This window comes from Paroedura picta, chromosome 10, assembly GCF_049243985.1.
Source record: "Paroedura picta isolate Pp20150507F chromosome 10, Ppicta_v3.0, whole genome shotgun sequence".
Lineage (NCBI taxonomy): Eukaryota > Metazoa > Chordata > Lepidosauria > Squamata > Gekkonidae > Paroedura > Paroedura picta.
The window spans coordinates 1,843,412-1,859,034 of NC_135378.1; the positions used below are offsets into that span (position 1 = coordinate 1,843,412).

Sequence of the window (15,623 nt, forward strand, 5' to 3'; positions counted from 1 at the left end):
AGATGACTATCTAGCCTTAAAAACGGCCAAAGAAAGAAAACCCATCACCTCACAAGGAAGCCTGTTCCACTGAGGAACTGCCAGGAACTACTTCTGAATGTGTAGCCGAAAATTATTTTGAATTAATTTCAACCCATTTATTCTTGTCCAACCACCTGGGGCAACCGAAAACAATTCTGCTCCATCTTCTATATCAGTGGTCCCCAATCTCCAGTCCGGGGATCGGGACCGGGGCATGGATCAGTCGGTACCGGGCTGTGGCTTATCTCCTCGTCTGCCCAGCTGCTGCTTTGGGGGCTGCCCTGCCACTCTGCCGCCGGCTCACCTTTGGTGCTCTCCAGCAGCTGCCATGGCTGGGGCTTCTGCTCAACATGGCACTGCACAGGTGCTGCTGGCAGCACCCCCCAGTGGGAGGCAGGAAGTCAGGGGCACCAGCAGGAAAGCAAGCGGAGCAGGAGCTCAGGCGGCAGCAATGTTCCTCAGCAAAAGACTACCCCCCTCCCCGGGCCTCAGAAAAATTGTCAAGCGTTGACTGGTCCCCAGTGATAAAAAGGTTGGGGGCCACTGTTCTATATGATAGCCCTTCAAGAATTTGAAGATGGCTATAATATCACCTTTTAGTTGTCTTCTCTCCAGGCTAAATGGACCAAGCTCTCTCAACATTTCCTCCTATGCCTTGGTCTCCAAACTCCTCACTGTTTTTGTAGCCCTCAAGTTTGTCAACACCCTTCTTCAATTATGGTGCCCAATACTAAGTACAATGCTATAAGTGAGATCTAATAAGAGAGGAGAAAAGCGGTGCCATCACCTCCTGTGTTCTGGACACTATACACTTTGTTTGAAGTTTCATACAGTTATTTCAATAAATCCATTTCCACAGCACTCTTTTTTGCCGCCATAGACTAGGATGATCATTGGGCTTCTTAAAGAACTATACGTTTTTATTAGAAAACCCTTGTATTTCTGCCATGAATATAGTCTGCTGTATGTTAGAGTGTTTGGCATGCCTGGCCTTTGTACCCTGATGTAACCCCAGATGCTTTAGCTTGACACCCCAAGAATGATTTCCTGCTGTTGTATTTTTGTATGCCATCCTCCCCAAACACTCCTCGCCTTCCTTTCCTTTGTGTCCCGTAGTTTCCAACACTTTCCCATCCCTTGAAGCTCAAATGGTTATCTCTCTGTTATGACTCCTTTGAACTGTGCCTGGTGCGAGTTCCCAGGGGCGGGGGGAGTCCCTATAGTGCTTGTCCTGTGAATCAGGTCTGACCATGTCTTCAATGTAGTAGGTACGTTCATTTTCTAATAAAGAAACTTCCTTCAAAAGGTTTGCTTATTTAGAATTCGAAATTTCTCGCCTATAGAATGGACATCTGTAACTTGCTCTGGAAACTGCAACTAGTCCAGAATCCAGCAGTCAGGTCTTCATGGGTACATCTTGGCGGTCCCATATACAGTCTCTGCTCTGGCAACTGTATAGGCTCCCAGTTGAATTCCAGATCAGGTTTTGATACTTACCTTTAAGGCCATTTGTGATCCGGGCCTGGCATACATGAATCATAGAGTTGGAAGGGGCCATACAGGCCATCTAGTCCAGCCCCCTGCTCAACACAGGATCAGCCTTAAGCATCCTAAAGCATCCAAGAAAAGTGTGTATCCAACCTTTGCTTGAAGACTGCCAGTGAGGGGGAGCTCACCACCTCCTTAGGCAGCCTATTCCACTGCTGAACTACTCTGACTGTGAATTTTTTTTTCCTGATATCTAGCCTATATCGTTGTACTTGAAGTTTAAACCCATTACTGTGTGTCCAATCCTCTGCAGCCAATGGGAACAGCATCCTGCCCTCCTCCAAGTGACAACCTTTCAAATACTTGAAGAGTATGTCCCCTCTCAACCTCCTTTTCTCCAGGCTGAACATTCCCATATCCCTCAACCTATCTTCATAGGGCTTGGTCCCTTGGTCCCAAATCATTCTCGTCGCTCTCCTCTGTACCCTTTCAATTTTATCCAGAATCTTCTCTACATTCTATTTGTATGCCAAGATAGTACTGGCTGTCTCCAAGTTGCTTCACTTAGAATTATAGAATCATAGATTTGAAAGGGGCCATACAGGCCATCTAGTCCAACCCCCTGCTCAACGCAGGATCAGCCCAACGCAGTGTGTATCCAACCTTTGCTTGAAGACTGCCAGTGAGGGGGAGCTCACCACCTCCTTAGGCAGCCTATTCCACTGCTGAACTACTCTATGACAATTTTTTTTCCTGATATCTAGCCTATATCGTTGTACTTGAAGTTTAAACCCATTACTGCGTGTCCTCTCCTCTGCGGCCAACAGAAACAGCATCCTGCCCTCCTCCAAGTGACAACCTTTCAAATACTTAAAGAGGGCTATCATGCCCCTTCTCAACCTCCTTTTTTCCAGGCTGAACATTCCCAAGTCCCTCAACCTATCTTCATAGGGCTTGGTCCCTTGGCCGCAGATCATCCTCGTCGCTCTCCTCTGTACCCTTTCAATTTTATCTACAGATCTTGTTGAACTCTGTCTCTATCTTGTGGGGTATTATCTTCTTGGCCTCCAGAACTGAACACAGTACTCCAGGTGTCTGATCAGTGCAGTATACAATGGGACAATGACATCTTGTGATTTTGATGTGATGCCCCTGTTGATACAGCCCAAAATAGCATTCGCCTTTTTTACTGCTGCATCACACTGCCTGCTTGTTTAGCTTACAATCCACAAGTACCCCAAGGTCTCGTTCACACACAGTGTTACCTAGAAGCGTATCCCCCATCTAGTAGGCATGCTTTTCATTTTTCTTTCCCAGATGCAGAACTTTACAGTTATCCTTATTAAATTGCATCTTGTTTTCATTTGCCATTTTTCCATTGTGTTCAGATCTTGTTAGAGACAGAGTTCATCTTGTGGGGTATTTGCCAATCCCAATTTGGTGTCATCTGCAGACTTGATGAGTAGTCCCTCTACTCCCTCATCTAGATTAATAAATATGTTAAAAAGTACTGGACCCAGCCCCGAGGTACCTCGCTACTCACCTCCCTCTAGTCTGATGAAACACCATTGACAACAACTCTGAGTGCAGTTCTCTAACCAAATCCCTATCCATCTATCTGAAAATCCAGATTGCAGTCCTTCCATTTATCCAGCAGAACATAATGGGAAACCTTATCAAAAGCTTTACTAAAATCCAAGTAAACGACATCAACCGAATTTCCACGATCCAGCAAACCTGTTACTTGGTCTAAAAAGGAAAGCAGGTTGGTCTGACAGGACCTGTTGGAGACAAATCCATGCTGACTTCCTTGGATCACCAAATTGTCCTCCAGATGTTTGCAAATCGCTCCCTTTAATATCTTCTCCATTATCTTCCCCTCGACAGAGGTCAGACTCACTGGTCTTCAGTTTCCCGGGTCATCCTTCCTCCCTTTTTTGAAGATTGGAATAACATTTCCTCTCTTCCAGTCCTCCGGGACATCTCCAGTCCTTAAAGAGGTCCTGAAGATGATGGACAAGGGTTCTGCAAGTTATCCAGAAAGTTCTTTGAGCACTCTTGGGTGCATTTCATCCGGCCCTGGGGATTTGAACTGATCCAGTGCAGCTAAATGCCTCTCAACAACCTCTTTGTCCATGTCAACCTGCCACCCACACACTATCCCTTGGCTACTGCCATCTCTAGATGTGTCTAAACCCTTTGACCTGTGGGGAAAAACAGATGTAAAACAGGCGCTGAGCCTTTCTGTTTTCTCTGCATCCTCCGTTAGTTTGTCCATCTGCACCCAACAGTGGGTCTATTGCCTCCTTTACTTTACGTTTCCTCCTCACATAACTGACAAATCTTTTCTTGTCACAATGGGCTTCCCTGGCCAATCTTAGCTTACTCTCAGCTTTGGCCTTTCTGATGATTGATCTACAGTGCCTACAGTCCTCTTCTTTAGAGCTCTGTCCTTCCCTCCATTTCCTGAAGATTTCCCTTTTCTTTCTTAATTCCTCTTGAAGTTCTCTGTTCATCCAAATAGGCTTCTATGAGGGATTGCCTCTCTGCCTATGCCAAGAGATTTCTGACAGAGTGGTTCCTCAGAGGAATAGGCTTCCGTGGGAGTTGGTGGGTTCTCCTCGATAGTCATCTGACATAAATGCTTATTTTATTAACATAGGCAGATTGTGCGTGGGTGGGCAGGAGGGGATGTAATTACAGGATAGAGTTGGAAGGGACCTCCAACCTCCTGCACAACGCAGGAACTCAAAAAGCTTGTCTATTCACAGTGACCCCCATTTCATGCCCAAGGGATACCTCCACTAAAAATCCCCAGAATTCAGAATGGCCTGGAGAAAATACACTTCTCATCCCACAGTAGCCATCAGCAATTCCCTGAGTATGCAAGGAAGGGCTACAAGAGACAAACACTGGAATATCCCTTCCTGCCCACCCACTCACAATTTTCCTAAGTTCATAAAACTGGCATTTCTGTCAGATAACTATCTAGCCTCTGCTCAAACACTTCCAAAAGAGACTGCACCATCTCCCAAGGGAGCCTGTTCCACTGAGGAACTGCTGTCAGGAACTTCTTCCAGACGTTTAGCTGAAAATTATTTTGAATTAATTTCAACCCATTGGTCCTTAACCAAACCTCTGGAGCAACAGAAAAACAGCTCTGCTCTCTATGTCAGCCCTTCAAGAATTTCAAGATGGTTATCCTATCACCTCTTAGTCATCTTCTTTCCAGGCTAAAGAGACCGTCCCCTCAAACTTTCCTCATATGACGTAGTCTGCATACATCTCGCCATCTTTGTAGCCCTCCTCTGGACACACTCCAGTTTCTCTACATCTTCCTTTAGTTGTGGTGCCCAAAACTGAAAACAGAATTCCAAGTGACGTCTAACCACAGCAGAGTCAATTGGTAAGATCACCGTGCACGATCTGGATACTATATTTCTTTTCATACAACCCAAAATCCCATTTGCCTTTTTAGCCAGCCACCAGGTCACAATTGGGCTTGTGTGATTCGGCTGCTTCGGCGGCCTTTCCCTCCAGGCGCAGCCAGAACCGCGGGGGGGGGGGCAGTGCCGGCAGCGGCATGACAGCGGGTTGCGCCTGCTGTCACACTGCTGCTGGCATCCCCCCTTGTGGCACGGCACTGGCTGCGCCTGGAGGGAACAGCCGCTTTGGCAGCTGAATCACACAGGCCTAGTCACAATGTTGACCCATATCCTGTATTGTCCACCAAGACCCCAGATCCTTTCCATATGCACAACCAAGACAAGTCTCCCCCATCCTATAGTGATGCATTTGATTTTTCCTACCTAAATGCAGAACTTTTCATTTGTCCCTATTAAAATTCATTTTTTTTCATTTCCCAGCCTGTTATGATAATTGTGTATCCTGATTTTGTCTTCTGGTAAGTTTCCTACCCCTCCCATTTTAGCATCGTCTGCAAATTTAATAAGCAACCTCTATTCCTTCGTCCAAGTCACTTGTGAATGTTGAACCACACAGGCCCAGGACAGATCCCCGAGGGACTCTTCCAATATCTGGAACCTGAAAACCAGCTTGAGAGGTCATGGTACCACTGGTTGAGAAAAATTAAAAGATTGGTTAAGGAAGATAAACAGAATTCTATGCATCTGTTTTCACTGTAGAAAACATGTGGCATATATCCGTACGTGAGTCAGTTTTTGGGAAGGGGTGTCTAAAAAATGGAGGTGATGAGAAAGTTCCAGGGCAAGTAGGTGAACTCAAAGTTATTTAAAGTGTGCATGTGTGTGAAAGCTTGTACCTTGAATAAAAAGTTGTTGGTCTTATGCTGTCCTTGGCCTCAAACCTTTGTCCTGCTTCAGACCAACACAGCCGCCCATCTGAAAACCAAAGTCTCCAAGTCCAGATGAATTCCACCCCGGGGCTCTTAAGGAACTCAGCTGATCCCCTAAACAGCATCCTGCTACAACTGGCTTCCCTGAGGACAACTGGGAAGTAGCAAAAGCCAAACTGGTTCTTTGAAAGGGATTCAGAGCAGACCCAGGGAATCACAGAATTATTTGCCTAACATCCATTTCAGATAAATTAGCAGAAATTGTTAAGCACATCAAGGAGCAGCATCTGAGCAAAAATCAGCAGTCTTGCTTCATCGATCTTTTCAAATTCTTTGGGCAGCTTAACGAGCATGAGGACAAGGGAGCGCTGATTCACATTACCTATTGGCTGACCGTGCTTAGCTTCCAATCACCACCTAGCCTGGGCTGTCCAGGTCAGGAAAGCCCTTAAGCCAGACTCAGGCAGCAGGTCTGAGTCCCTAGGAGGAAGTCTTCTTGGAGAGCCGAGCTCACGCAGAAGCCTGCCTGCCCGCCTCTCCCAAGGCCCTCTTACTGGCAGCCTCCGCTCCCATCTGCTTCTGTTTTTAAAAGGGGATCTTTCTCTGCTGTTTGCTCCAACGCAAGAGTTCATTTGGGCAGGCAAGCCTTTGTGGCTCCCCCAGAAGGGAGACCTGGTGGGCACCTACTTTCTTCACCCTCTTCAGCTTGGTGGGAGGGGTTAAGAGCAGCGGCCTCGAATGGGGAGAGCCAGGGGAGCCAGAGACCCCCTCCACACGCAGCCAAGCCAACTCTCCTTGAGGGAACACGTCATGATTCAGTAAAGACCTTTTTAATGGTAAGCAATAGATCTGCTCCTGACACTTGTTTTAACATTGTTTAAATCTCTAAGACCTCTCCGACTCTTTCAGGTAGTGAAAAGCAGATTTAGAAACCAGCTCTTCTGATTCATAGAAAAGCATCAGAAAGTGAGGCGGGCTCTGTGGGGGCCGGGACTCATCTCATTCATGAGCATCTTGTTTTTGCTCTTATGGGAGCTACGGCATAATTGGCTGGAAATTTTCACCACACGAATGCCATTTTGGTGGGCAGCGTTACCTGCCCTTACCAGGGAGTGGACCCCCCCCCCCACAGGATGTTTTGGACCCGTATGGAGCCATTCCCTCACTCCTGATCTGTGAGGTCAGCATCGTCAATCTGTTTCTTTCAGGCAAGTGCACTGTGCTATGGGGGAAAGTTTCAGTTTTGTAAAGGACTTGGGTAGGACTAAGAAACAAACCTGACCCCTCCATGCCCTGGGGAAGGAACGTGCCTCCCCTCTGCCCTGCAGCCCCTCTTCCAAAGCGGGCCAGGGCCAGGGCCAGGGCCAGGGCAGGCAGGAGAAGGTCCTGTGAGGCTGAGCCACGTTCCTGCCAATCCGCTCTGTGCTGTGGGGAGCCTCCCCCCAACTTCATGGGACCTTCTGGCAGGAGTGGTCAGCCAGGACACCACTCAGAGGAAGACCTTCTGTGGCTTTATGGCACAGGCTGTTCCAAGGAACATAAATGGGCCACAGAGTGGAAGCAGCTGCATGCGGGTGGCTCCTGCGGCTAAGGCATCCCCAGTTCATCATACAAAATTACACATCCCACGGTTTTCATCTTTAACTAAAGAAAAGGGCAGCTATTCATAGCACCAGGAGAAGTGCCGAGCTGCTGCGACTGCCCAGTTTCCAGGCTCCACCTGCACAGACCTCACTCCCCACAGCTCTGCTCGTGCCAGAGGGGCAGAAGCACCTGGCTGCCTGAGGCCGTCCCGCAGACCGGCTCCTAGCCGCAGGGCTTGAGGGCAGCTGAAGGCAGGAGGCCACTTCCAGGCTGCATCACACCACACCATGTCTATGTGGCTGCAGGCACAAGCACATCTCTGGACTGGTTTGCTGGGCCTTGGGGAGGGGTGGATGGGGGAGCTTGAGTTGAAAGGGACTGGGAGGCCTCAGCCAAGCTATCGTTAGAAGAACGTGCTCTGTACAGTCATTCCCACACAGACCATCTTCAGCTATTAATGGATGAACAAATACAGTCCTCTCTTAAAATAAATGTGCCCCCCCCCCCAGGCCCATACCCCTCCACAGAGGTGCCGGGTCCAGTGTTGGGAGCTTGAGGATAAAGGCTGATAGAAAGAGCAAGGGCAGCTCTCCCAGGCTGGGCTTTGCTCATCCATGTGCCTCAAATGCTTCAGGCAAGCCAGCCAGGTCAGCTAACAGCAATGCAAATCCACAAGCCTCCTCTGGGAATGGTTAGGCACATGTGGGAGGAGACCTAACCGGACTTTCAAGCCCACTGCTTCTCTTTCTTACACAACAATTGAGGCTGCATCTGGTCCCCCAAACGATTACAAAGCACAAAGATTCACAGGCCAGGCACTCCCTTTCAGCTCAGCTAAGCAGCTGGTGGGCAGCCCATGGCCAACCTTCTCCCAGCTAAGGAGTTTGTGGAACAGACTGGTCTGTTCACCTGTGAGTTGCCTTCGATTATTTCTGATCGGGAACAAACTGTGACCAGCTGAGATCAGTCCCCAGATCGTCCTCCTCAAAGCCAGGGAAACTGATGTCCAGCAGGATTTTGCTCAAGCTCTCATTCATGGTGTCCAGGAACAGGCCCTCTTGGAGTGAGCCGTTTCCAGGGAGGACAGAGGCTGGAAACTCTGGAGGTGCCTGGTTGCTGGATGCAGGAGAGCTTATCAGTGGTCCCGAGACCATGTCGCTGGCCTCTGTGTTTAGAAGCAATGGCTGAGGGGAATCAGACATGGATGGTCTTGGGGAAGTGCTAAGGTCCAAACTCTGCTGGAGGGACAGCATCGGTATTGGGGGGCTCTTCCTGGGGCTAAAATCCTGGGCACCCGTTTCCTTGGGGAAGGGCACCGCTCTCCAGGAATCCGTCAGTGTCAGGGAAGCACCAGCACAAGGGGCAGGAGGACCTGGCAGCTCACGAAGACTCTCTTGAACTGGAGTTCTAAGTGGTCCGCATGGCCCCTGGGAGGGGTGAGGGGGGGGCGTGTTTCCCAGAGGACGAGCCTCCTCTTCCAAGGGGGGGATGGGCTCCGGTGGGAGTGACTCTGAACGGCAGCTCTTTGGCAGGAGCAGGACTGGCTCTTTCAGGCAAGGCAGGGCCAACAGCTGCTTCCTTCTGGATCTGCCAATCTCACGCACTTCGCACCACCTTGAGTCAGGCCTCTCCTCGGGTGGCTGCTGGAGGGCTGCAGGCTGCTGCTTCTGTTCTTCAGGCACCGGCAGGAAAGAATTTAGCTCTTCCTCACCCTGCACGAGCGGATCCTGCACAGGGAACGCCGTCTGGAATGGAGGGGCCCATTCATCAGGATGGAGAAAGTCACTTTCCTTCTTTATAGACGGGACCGCAGGGAGCAATCCTCGGTTGGCCTGACAGGCATCCTCCTTGGTGGACTGCTGGGAAGCCCATGGAGATGACCCTTCCCCACCACAGACCTCCTCTCTTATGGGGATTTCTGGCTTCACATGAGATGGCAACATCTACAAATGAAAAGTAGAAGGAAAAAGGACAGGTGACAACTGCAAACCAAAGGAGAGGCACTGAAAAAACAGGGTAGGTGGAGGGAAAGGGGAAGGAACGCCTTACATTCAAATGAAGGTTTTGTACTGCGTGGGATCTGGTTAGTTTCACTTTAAAAATATGTGTAACCAAGGACACACACACACACACACACACACAGAATACCTTCATTGGCATAAAGCAGATTAGCAAGATAAACAAAACCAAGGATACACAAAATGGGCTTCCCAGTGTGACATCGGGAGGAGTCGGCTTTTTACTATCTTGGCATTGCTGGAAGAGTACTGTGAACCTGGGGGTGGTACACTTTTGTCAGAACCCCACAGGTATTTTTGCCATGATTTAGTAGTCTGTAGTCCTGTTCAGATTTATTATCTTGCCTGGCTGACCCCCAAGGACCTTTGTAGCTAGACGCCCTAACATTCCTCCCCTCCCTCTCCCCCCCCCGTCATGTTCTCACCCATAGTTGTTATCAAGATGTTGTGACCTTGATCTAATAAAGAAACTTTTCTAGAAAGGTTTGCTGTTCCTGGAGTGAATGAAGAGTATCACAGCCTGGTATCCCTGTCTGCTTTCATAAACAGGAAATTTCCCAGTTTCCCAGTTGAGATTCAGGGATCCTGCTTTCCTGGTGTCGGGGGGGGGGGGAGCATCTCTCTCTCTCTCTCTGGATTCACAACAGCCGGTTCTTGCCCCATCTGAGCCCCTCCATCTCAGAACAAGAAGCAGACTCAGGATCGCTTCACACTGACCGGGGATACAAAAGACTTTCACCCGGAGCAACTCTTCCGAGGGATGTTCTGCAAGGATCCTAGACCTGCTCCTGGCACTATTCCAACCAACGCAATACTCTTCCGAAAAGCATCACAATGCCACAACTCTCTCGCCTGGGAAATGACAGTTCCCTTCTTGATGCCATTTCCCACCAGCAGTTGAGTGTTTGGTGCCCCCTCAGAGTTAAAATTTCCATGAAAATAAAATATTCCTTATGTTCATCGTTGTGGCGTGTCTGTATCTTATTTTGAAGGGATGTTTAAACATTACCATAGCAACCAGAGTCAGAGAGCGTTAGGGCAGTGGTTGAGAGTAGAGGAGTAAACTACCCCCCCCCAGTGGGCCTCAGTAAAATTGTCAAGCATTGAGTGGTCCCCGGTGATAACAAGGTTGGGGACCACTGGTCTAGTCTTCTCAGTTTGCAAGGATAATTATAAATCTTAACTAGATCATGTGAGATTAAAAAATGGACAAGACAAGGTTGCCCATTATCACCTCACTTGCTTATTTCAGCATTGTATTAGAGAAGATGAAAGAACTGGAGGTATTAAAATTAGAAAAGAAATATACAACGGAGAGCTATTGTAGAAAATATGTTTTTGAATCTCGAATATTCTCTGAAAGAAATAGAGCTATTAATGATTAAGTTGAAAGAATTTTTGGAATTCTCGAAGAGGCTCAAGGAGGCAGTGGTTTGGCCTGTACTGAAAAACATCATTGGAACACCAGGACCCAGCCAGCTACTGTCATCTCTCGCATCTGGTGTTTCTGGGAAGGGTGGTTGAAAGGGCAATTGTGGATCAAACCCTTGGCATTCCCAGGGGAAGCGTCAGTTCTTGACTCATTTCAATCTGGCTTCCATCCTGGCCACGGGGTGTGGACGGTTGTCAGAAACCCCATGTATTTCTGCCATTATTTTATTCTATGCTATAATGGTGTTTACCTAGCTTAGCTCTTTGGCTTGATGTAACACAGAGGCCTCTGCTTGACACCTTAAGGTTGCATTCATGCCGCTATGTTTTATGACTCATTACCTCCCCTCCGCATTCCATCCTCCCCTTTCCTTAGATGCCTGTAGTTCCCAGACCTTCCTGTTCCTTGAGGGCCAAATAGTTATATCTATGTTTTGACTCCTTTGAACTATGTCTAGTTTGAGTTCTCAAGGGAGGGGAAAAAGAGTTCCTATATGATGCACCCTATGCTTTGTTGAACCAGTTCTGACTTTGCCTTCACAGTAGACACTTACATTATGTTAAATAAAGATTTAATTCCATGAGTTTGCTTATTTAGAAATTGAAGTCCCTCACTCCTCAAGAGTGAATCTCTGTTCTCAACATGCAGATGGAGGATAAACCCTCGGAACCTACAACAACTGCTAATGCCACTACAGAGTGTGAAGTGGCCACCTCAACTCAGTCCCCAAGCAGGAGAAGAAAAAAGAGAAGCATGCCGGGCCATGGTTGTCAGAATAGTGCAAGCGCTGAGCACACTATCCTAGTGTGGGCCGCAGAGAACCCAGTACATCACTGAGCGTCAAGGCAGCTGAGCCCTAACCCACTACAATGAGGATCCTGAACACTGGCTGTCTGCGGGGGCAAGGAATTGCCCAGACATCTAACAATGGTGGGTTGTGACGTGCAGGTCCTGCACAAAGAGCTGGATGCCGCTACCAGCTGTTATACATCTAGCCGTTATACTATTGGGAAAAGGCAAGAAGGTGCAGGTGGCGAGATGACGCTTCCTAGTAGAGGTAGGGAAGAAACTGCCCAAGAAATGGGATGAGGATTCCTGTAGAAGTTCTGATGCGGAGTCCTCTTATGGCAAACCTAGTCTCCTGCGCAAGGGCAGGGAAAGCAACCACAGAAGCAGGAGCTGCTATGATGCAGGCTAAGGCATCAGGATTGGTTCCAGAGGCCGGGGCATCCATGAGAGTCACTATGTGCCGGATACAGCGAAGCGAAACTGAGGCAGTGCAAGAGCCCCAGGTTCCCTTAGTGCAGTGGTCCCCAACCTTTTTATCACCGGGGTCTGGTCAATGCTTGACAATTTTACTGAGGCCCAGGGGGGGGAGGTAGTTATTGGCCGAGGGCTGAGCCCCTGCTCCACTTGCTTTCCAGCTGGTGCCCCTGACTTCCTGCTGCCCACTGGGGGGCGCTGCCAGCAGCACCTGCGCAGTGCCACGCCGAGGGGGAGCCCCACCATGGCGGCCACTGGAGAGCACCAAAGGTGAGCTGGCGGCAGAGTGGCAGGGCAGCCCCTGAGAGGAGAGCGAGGAGGAGCCGCTGCCCGGTACCGACTTATCTACAGACCGGTCCCGGTCCCTGGACCGGGGGTTGGGGAAACCTGCCTTAGTGGATTGGCTGAAATGGCCAAACTCACAGCAAAGATTAGAGAAAAAACAACTTCAGTTATGATGCAACAGAAATCTTTTACTGCAGCCCTTCTTAAGTATTTTACCATTGAGAAACTCCTGAAATATTCTTCAGGACTTAAAAAATCCCAGAAGTGGCACAACTGTGCAGAATATGGTTTGGAAGCATAGTGTACACATCCACCAGGGCCCCTTCCTACCCCCTTCCAGGCTCATCATTGGCCATTTTGGGGAGTCAACATGACCATATATGGTCACATCATGCAATAATGTGGCACTGCGCAGCGACCAAGGGCCCCTGCTCCCCCCCACCCCTCCCTCAGAATCCCACCAACAAGCCCTGGACCTGTTTGTATCACGACTGTTTACTGTTATACTGTGTTGTGTTTGGTTGCAATTGCTGGTTATCGATGTACATGTTCTACAGACTGTTTTATGTAAGGTTCTCTGTTATAATGTAAACTCCCCTGAGCCTCCGGGGAGGGCGCTATAGAAATATGATAAATAAATAAATAAATAAATAAATAAATGTTTAAGAAATTTAAAATGTGTAAAGAAAAATTAATCAAATTTTTCACAAGCAGACTATTTCGTGCAAAAGAAATCTTTTCATTGAAAATATATATGAATCATAGAATCATACTTATTTATCTATCTATTTATTTATTTCTTAGATTTACGGCTCGCCTCTCCCCGGAGGCCCAAGGCTAGTTACAAAATATAAAAACCCACTAAAACCATAGAATAAAACATATAAAAGTACATCATACACAATTCCTCAACTAGTAACATAAGATGTGGTAAAAACTCAACTCATGTGTACATTTTCACTCAGTAACCCAACTATAGAGGGGGGGGGTGAGGATAGAGGGTGCCACATAGACTTGGCTACTGCTGCTGTAAAAGGGGCCAGATATTCCATGCAGCCCAGCCTCATCCCACGACCTGGCAGAAGAGCTTTGTTTTGCAAGCCCTGCGGAATGCTGATTTCTCCCACAAGGCCTGCAGCTCCTCTGGGAGCTCATTCCACCAGGTCGGGGCCAGGACCAAAAAGGGGGAGAGCACTGAACCCTGAGGGACCCCACACGGGAGTCGATAAGGGCCCGATAACTCCTCCCCAATTTCCACCCTCTGGGTCCGGTTGTGGAGGAAGGAGCGTATCCAGCTAAGAGCTGTGACCCTTATCCCCGTCCCGGTGAGGCAGTGTGCCAGCAGCTCGTGGTGCGACCATGTCAAACGTGGCCAACAGATCTAATAGAACAAGCACAGCAGACCCACCTTAATCCAGCTGGCAAAGGAGGTCATCCAATAGGGCAACCAGCACCATCTCCACCTCGTGGATAGGACAAAAGCCAGACTGATATGGGTCAAGTGCTGAAGTTTCTTCCAGGTACACCAGGAGCTGGTCCACCGCGGCCCTTTCCACCACCTTTCCCAGGAATGGTAGGTGCTCAACTGTTCAGTAGTTAGCTGGTTCCTGCAGGTCCAGCGATGGTTTCTTAAGGAGTGTGCGAAGCACTGCCTCCTTAAGTAACTCAGGGAACTCTCCAGATTGCAGGAAGCAGTTGATAATGTCCCTGAGCTGATCCACTATCTGACTCCCATCCCCCTTGAGGAGCCAAGATGGACAAGTGGTTGCTCTGCCCTTCCCCAGCAACATGTCCACTTCGGATAAGGAGAGCCGCCTGAAGCCATCAAACGTAACATCCAAGGACAGCCAGCAGGCCTCCAGTTCATTTACTGTACCAATTGTGGCCGGAAGGTCGTGGCGGAGTGACAAGACTTTATCCGCAAAATAGCTCGCAAAAGTCTCACAGCTAAGGTCCAGTTGTCAAGAAATTTGACGCCCTCCTTCGAGAGCGGTAAGCGATCAAACTACCCTAAATAATTGAGCTAGGCAAGAGCTAGCGTATGCAATTTCCACAGCAACTTTGCTACACAATGGAAAAATGGGCAAATGAGAACAAGATGCAATTTAATAAAGATAAAAGTTCTGCATCTGGGTCAAAAAAATGAAAAGCATGCCTACTGGATGGGGGATACGCTTCTAGGTAACACTGTGTGTGAACGAGACCTTGGGGTACTTGTGGATTGTAAACTAAACATGAGCAGAAAGTGTGATGCAGCGGTAAAAAAAAAGGCAAATGCCATTTTGGGCTGTATCAACAGAGGCATCACATCAAAATCACAAGATGTCATAGTCCCATTGTAGTAGTAGTAGTATTCTTTATTACGGTCATAGACCAGCAAAATCAAAACAATTTCACAATTACATAAATAATATGGCTAAAACACAGTTTTACTCCTAAAATAGCATTATGTTAAACACTTAGACTATGAGTCTGCTAAAATATAAATTAGAATTAAATGGAAATATAGGAATTTGTTCTAAATGCTCTCAGGGTCTGTTAAGTTTTAGTCAACTTCCACCGCCTTTTCATGGCTGCAGCACAAAACCTGGCGACACTATATGTGATGGAACAATTTGTGTCTGTGAGCAGCAGGGAGATATAAAATTGTTCTGAGCACCCTGGGACTCTATGTAGCCATGGTGTGATAAATATGGAACGTATGTCATCATAAAACTGACAATACAAAAGGATATGTTCCAATGTTTCTATCTGACCAGAGCCACAGGGGCACTTCCTTTCACCATAGGGGATTTTCTTGTATCTCCCTTCAAGTACAGCTGAGGGAAGGGCATTGCAACGAGCTAAAGTGAAGGCCCTCCGGTGGCTAGGCACCTCAAGATTCTTTAAATAAGCCAAGGGAGCTGTGACATACCTGTAGCCTTCACTAACAATGAAGGCAGAGGTATTCGCTAGATCATGTTGGCGTTCTATATCCACTACTCGCTGTTTGATAACCTCTTTAGCTTGGTCATAGGCCATCCGAACCAGAAATTCTGGAGAAAATACCAAAGCTGCGATTTTCCCCCTCACTGATTGTTTCCATGAAGACTGGAAGTCATCCTTCATTATCAAGGAAGCTAATCCACAGGGGGAAAAAGAGATTTTAAGCCAGTAATTGAGAATGTTTAACCATACTCTTGCCTCCACCTTCATAAGGCCAGTCTCAAGTCGCAAG

The 15,623-nt window shown here is 48.1% G+C and overlaps 1 protein-coding gene across 10 annotated transcripts in view; it reads right to left on the minus strand.

Moving 5' to 3' along the window:
- Positions 1-6,638: 6,638 nt before the first annotated feature.
- Positions 6,639-15,623, minus strand: part of FOXM1 (forkhead box M1) — a 222,687-nt gene continuing 213,702 nt past the window's right edge. For all 10 annotated transcript variants that reach the window (XM_077301791.1, XM_077301794.1, XM_077301792.1 and 7 more), the window contains one exon: positions 6,639-9,351. In XM_077301791.1, the coding sequence (XP_077157906.1) occupies positions 8,335-9,351 (1,017 nt within the window). In that variant the 3' untranslated portion in view covers positions 6,639-8,334. The remainder of the gene's footprint in view (positions 9,352-15,623) is intronic.